At 41.5% G+C, this 5,149-nt stretch overlaps 1 protein-coding gene across 1 annotated transcript; it reads right to left on the bottom strand.

The window, feature by feature from the left end:
• Positions 1 to 2,539: 2,539 nt before the first annotated feature.
• TMEM252 (transmembrane protein 252) lies at positions 2,540 to 4,758 on the bottom strand. The gene is made up of 2 exons (XM_065861538.2): positions 4,435 to 4,758; positions 2,540 to 3,343 (listed from the first exon to the last, which is right to left on the bottom strand). Exons 1-2 carry the CDS (start codon positions 4,707 to 4,709, stop codon positions 2,983 to 2,985), a joined length of 636 nt encoding a protein of 211 aa, XP_065717610.1. The 5' UTR covers positions 4,710 to 4,758; the 3' UTR covers positions 2,540 to 2,982.
• Positions 4,759 to 5,149: the final 391 nt, after the last annotated feature.

Below are 5,149 nucleotides of genomic sequence, written 5' to 3'. Positions count from 1 at the left end.
CTCTTGGGCACACAACTGTTGACTGGCCTTCCCCTGGACTTTGTGGCAGTGATCACAGCTCTCTGTGTCCAGCTGTTCAGCCACTTTTCAGTCCACCTCACTGTTGACTTACCCAAACCATATTTTGTCACCTTCTCTATAAGGATGTTAAGGGAGATGGTACCAAAAGCCTTACTTGTCAAGGCAAACACCAGATTCAATTCCAGGAAGGCTTTGGCTTTCCTCATCTTATCCCTTGCATGATTAGACAGTGTCTCTATATTCTTCCTGGGTCACCTGTCCCTGCTTCCACTTAGCATGCGCGTCCTGCCCATATCTGAGTTTAGTCAGGAGCTCCCTGGTCATCCCTGCAGGCCTCCTACTGTCTTTGTTTGGTTTCTGCATGTCAGGACGAACAACTCTTGAGCTTGCAGGAGGTGATTCTTGAAAATCAAGCAGCTCTCCTGGACTCGTCTGCTCTCCAGGGCCATAACCCATGGGATTCTTCCAAACATACCTCTGAAGAGATTAAAGTCTACTCTGCTAACTTTGGTCCCACTTTTTGCCCTTGTCCCTCCTCTCAAGATCTTGAACACCATATCATTATCGCTGCAGCAAAGACCTTCACATGCCCACTCATTTCTTCTGGTGGTGTAAGTATCAGGACACCCACACACCTTCTTGTTGGCTTCTCAGTCGCCCATGTCATTACATTGTTGACAATGCACTGTTGTCTTCTGAAGCCTTAGTTTGACCTGTCCATATCCTTCAGTCCAAAGAAAATTCATTTTAATCTAAAACTTCCAGCTGCTGTTCCTGGCAAGGATGACTTCATGTTAGTAAGTTGAATCAAAAGGAAACTGTTTAAAAGCTTTTATAGCTTTAAGATTGTTGAAATTTTTGAGCTAATTGCCTGTAGCTTTTTCCATTAAGCTCATAGCCAAATAGTTAATTACCTGAAAAGACAAACTGAAAAAGTATCATATAAAATATTAGGTATTAACCTTAATTTTCTATTTATCTCAATAACCTTTGTGTCCCAAAACTTTCTTCCAGATTGCAGGTTGAAGATGCAGTTATCTTCAGTTTCACATTTCTGGAGTCACTGAGACCTCACAACATCTGCAGAAGGCTGGAGCTGAAAAGGGGCACAGCAGGGCTTCCCTGGGACTGGGGGAAAGGAAGAGAGGATTAACTCTTCCTGACTGGCCATAAACCTTGTGGAAAGAATCTCAGTGTCATTTCCTATAGCAAACTGGTCCAAAAGCAACCTTCAGCAATACGCCTGCAGTACTTGCTCTCAGAGCTACCTGTGTTCTCAATCATTTCTCACTCATGTGCTCTTGCTTTAAGAAAAGGTTCAATTTGCACAGGACAAGCATTTTGCCACAGGAGATCTCCTGGTTAGCCAGCCTCATCTGCTGTGATTGACCCGTGCACCAGTACTTGTGCAGTGTGCACACCTTCAGGATCTGGGGCCCTGCAGTAAGGGAGGAAGGGATTTCAGGGTTTGGGTATGGTACTGCTAGGAGGTAAGACCACAAGAAGGTCACTAACATAGGAAATCCTCACTTCAGCGGTTTTGGAAATAATGTGCAGTGTTCCTCCTACTTCTACTGTTCTCTGTGCTGGGCTACTTCTCAGTCACTTTGAAAAATCTTCATATGCTGATGCCATCTTCTATCAGCTTCTGTCTTTTTCAGGGACTCTTTGTTAGCCTGTAATTGTTTTAATACATTTCTCTTCCTCAACTTGCCTTGAATTGATTTTCCTTCCTCTGTAGTTTCTCCATCCCATTTTATCCTGCTTTCCTTTCTCCTTACATCAATGGAAGCTTTATAGGTCCTTCCCACAAAGGATTAAATTTTTTGAAGAAAAAGCTGACATGATTGTCACTTTGCTGGCCATTGTTACCATGATCACCATAGCTTGCATTTCTAGTGTACAAGCAACCATGATGCTAAAGTTGTTGTCTTAGGGTGTGTGGGCATCTGGAAAGTATGATAACTTTTCAGTCTCACTGGTTCTGCAACCAAAAGCAAAACTCCAGCTATAGTCAGGGCTGCAGGTCCAAATCTGAGCAAAACTTATCTTGTCATCTGAAATCGTAGCTGACAGTGGCCTGGATGCAACTTTGCTTCAGTTGTTCCATGGAAGGAAGGAAACATGTAACAGAGGAAGGATGAGTCCAAGCCTGTTCTCCTTCTGGTACTTGTCCCCTAACCATGAGGCCACTTGTGTCAGAAACAGGATACAGGACCCCTTTTTTAGTTGCCAGAGTCTCAGGTAAGCTGCAGTGGAAGCAACTGCTTTTAGAGACGGCGCAAAGGAGTGGGTCAGAGAGCGATTTTCCTCCTGTAATTGCTAGTTCCCTTTGAGAAGCTGTAGTATATCCAGGGCTGTCTGTTTAGCAGCTCGGACTGTATTGTGAGTATTGTATTGTGTACTTATCCTGAATCATGGACACCGTGTATCATGTGGGCAAGTACACGTTGTTTGTTTTAAATAAAAAACTTAGTCATTAATTCAGTAGTAAAATACCGACTATTTGTGCCCCAAAATAAAACAAGTAACTCCAGAAGTATATGATACAGTTACAACAAATAATTTACAAATTCCAAACGAAAGCTGAGTTAATAAGTTTCCCAAGTCAGCTAATGTTGCAAAAGTACAAGTGAGGACTTTCAGTCAAAACTTCTTATGAGGCACAAGATATTTAAGATTGATAGCAGCATGATGCATATTTATCTGGCAGCATAAGAAACTGCTGTTGCCAGTGATACTGACTTCTATGAGATACAGCCTGATTATTTCTATCTGTACAGAAATTCATTCTGGTTTGAAACACCAAGCACCCCTGTATATATATATCCCCTCCAGCTCCACTCAAACACACAAATGATCAGTGCTTCTCCCGGGCAGCTTCACCCTAAGTGATGTACTGTCAGGGATCACTGACACACGTCTTCTTACAATTTTCCCTGTTTCACAGTTGCAGGATTTTTACGCATTGCCTGTCTCAGATGTTCTGACAGGTGTTGCTCTTTCTGAGATTCCCTGGCAGTCTGTATCCTGTTGGTAACTGTTTTCTTGTGTGGATGGATTAAAATTTGACTCTGTTCTTCTGAGGTTTGAGCATTGATCAGCTGTTTGCTGGTGCTGTAGCCACTGCACAGATAATTCATAAGGTGGTGGCTGTTCCTGCTCATCAGTTCCACTGATGAGCTCTGCGCTGCTTTTGCTATATGGAGGTGGAGGGATGTTGATGATTTCTTCCTGTTTTATTGTGAAGTCAACCAGCGGCACAGAGGACTGTTTTTCAGGATCTGTGCTGTCTTCATACGAGGGGGGATAGAAGTCAGGCCTGAAAAAAAGCAAATTAAAAGGAAACACACAATGCAAAATGTGATTTATCTCAGAGAGCTTGTTTAGATGCATTGTCTGTTATATTTTCAGAGTCTAGAGGAGGCTTAAACTGCAAATGGAAACCTAAGTAGGTTTAGATCAATGGAATATATAAATATAAAACAGCTGTCTCAGCTGGGCTCATCACCTGTGTCTTTCTGCAAAATGTTTTATTAAAACAAAATGTTCTAAAAAGACAAGTTTTTCCCATGAGAGTTCCCACACATGGCATAGGAACATTCTTTCTTCTGAGTATTTCAAAAAGTGCCTGAGAAAAGTTAGATTTGGAAGGAGAAAGAAATCACTGCCTGAAGTAGGTTAAATTAGTGAATTATTTATTATTATACTACTCATTGTTTTCCACAGTTTTAAAATACGTTTTGCATATTTCTTCTTATCTAACCAAAATTTGCTGAATGGTGTTTTCATAGTGCTTTTGAAGCACCCATTGCCAGTGTTTCTGGTGTGGTTTCCACAACAGTCGGGGAAAAGTAATTTACATCCAGTGAAGCTGTTAAAGACTTTCGTCAGGCATAGTGCCAATCAGTTTAAGAAACTCAAAGCATCAGACTTTGCTCAGAAATAATGGGGTAGTTACACAAGAAAAATTTAGCAGGGACCATATAGGGAGGTGAAGCTGCCTGCACACCTCTTGCTAATGAGTAGTACGAGCACATATCCCACAGTAGCACATATGGAATTGTCTGTTGAGATGGAACCAATGATGCTCCTGCTCTGGGAAGTTGACATAGCTGCATCTGGCCCTTCCATGCATGGCTTTGGACCACGCTGTGTAACCTGCTGTGTTTCGTGTAGAATACCTTTCCTTATTTATTGTTGGCACAAATTGCTGTTTACACATCGCTGCTTGCTCTAGCAAATCAAGTTTCAGACAACGGTTGTCTCCATAGAAATATGATAAAATGGCTACACTTTCACTTTTTTTTTTTATTTTGCAAAAACCTCGTGTTGCTTCTATCTTCTTACAATACATTTACAAAACAGCATCCCTCCCTCCCAATTCGTCATCAGCAGTACTGCAACACATACCTGTCTACGGTGCTGATGCGTAGCGCCCTATGGCTGGGATTTTGAATGACGATGCTGCTGAGACCCCCGCATTTCGAGACCTCATGGAAAGTGCTCCAGAAAATGCCAGCCACAAGAAGAAATAACCCCAAAGCTAAGAGGCAATAAAACATCAGCTCATTTTTTCCACATCTGCAGGAGGAACTGGAGGAAACGCAGAGAGCTCCTAGACAAATAATTGAGAAACTGAGTAAGAGCACAAAAAGACGAATGAAGGTGAAAACAGCCTTTGGCATCTTTGCTGGCAAACACAGCTCTTGTTCACTGTCTGCTGTTTGTTCGCTGGCTGCCTCAGCTGGGCTTTTCGTCTTCATGCATTAGTATTTTATACACTCCAGGATCAACTGGCCTTTGGACAATTAAGAGAAACAGGCAGTTTTAAGATACTCATTAACTCTTTGAGATACTCATACTCTCTTTTAAGATTAATTTGTAATCTTAAACCAACTACACCATTTCTTTGCTGCTATAACCTCTGGAGTGCATATTTAAGTGCAGCATTTCTTGCACACGTTACAGTTTGCAATGGTTTACACACTTCACTAGTTTATGAATGAGACTTCTATTTGTTTGTCTTAAAAAACAACGAACAACAAAACACTGTTCATAACTCACTGTCAAAAATTTGAAAGAAAAATATACTTTCTTCTTAATTATACATTTTCATCTGCCACTG

Source organism: Patagioenas fasciata, chromosome Z, assembly GCF_037038585.1.
Source record: "Patagioenas fasciata isolate bPatFas1 chromosome Z, bPatFas1.hap1, whole genome shotgun sequence".
Classification (NCBI taxonomy): Eukaryota; Metazoa; Chordata; class Aves; order Columbiformes; family Columbidae; genus Patagioenas; species Patagioenas fasciata.
This window is presented reverse-complemented; position numbering and strand designations above follow the sequence as displayed.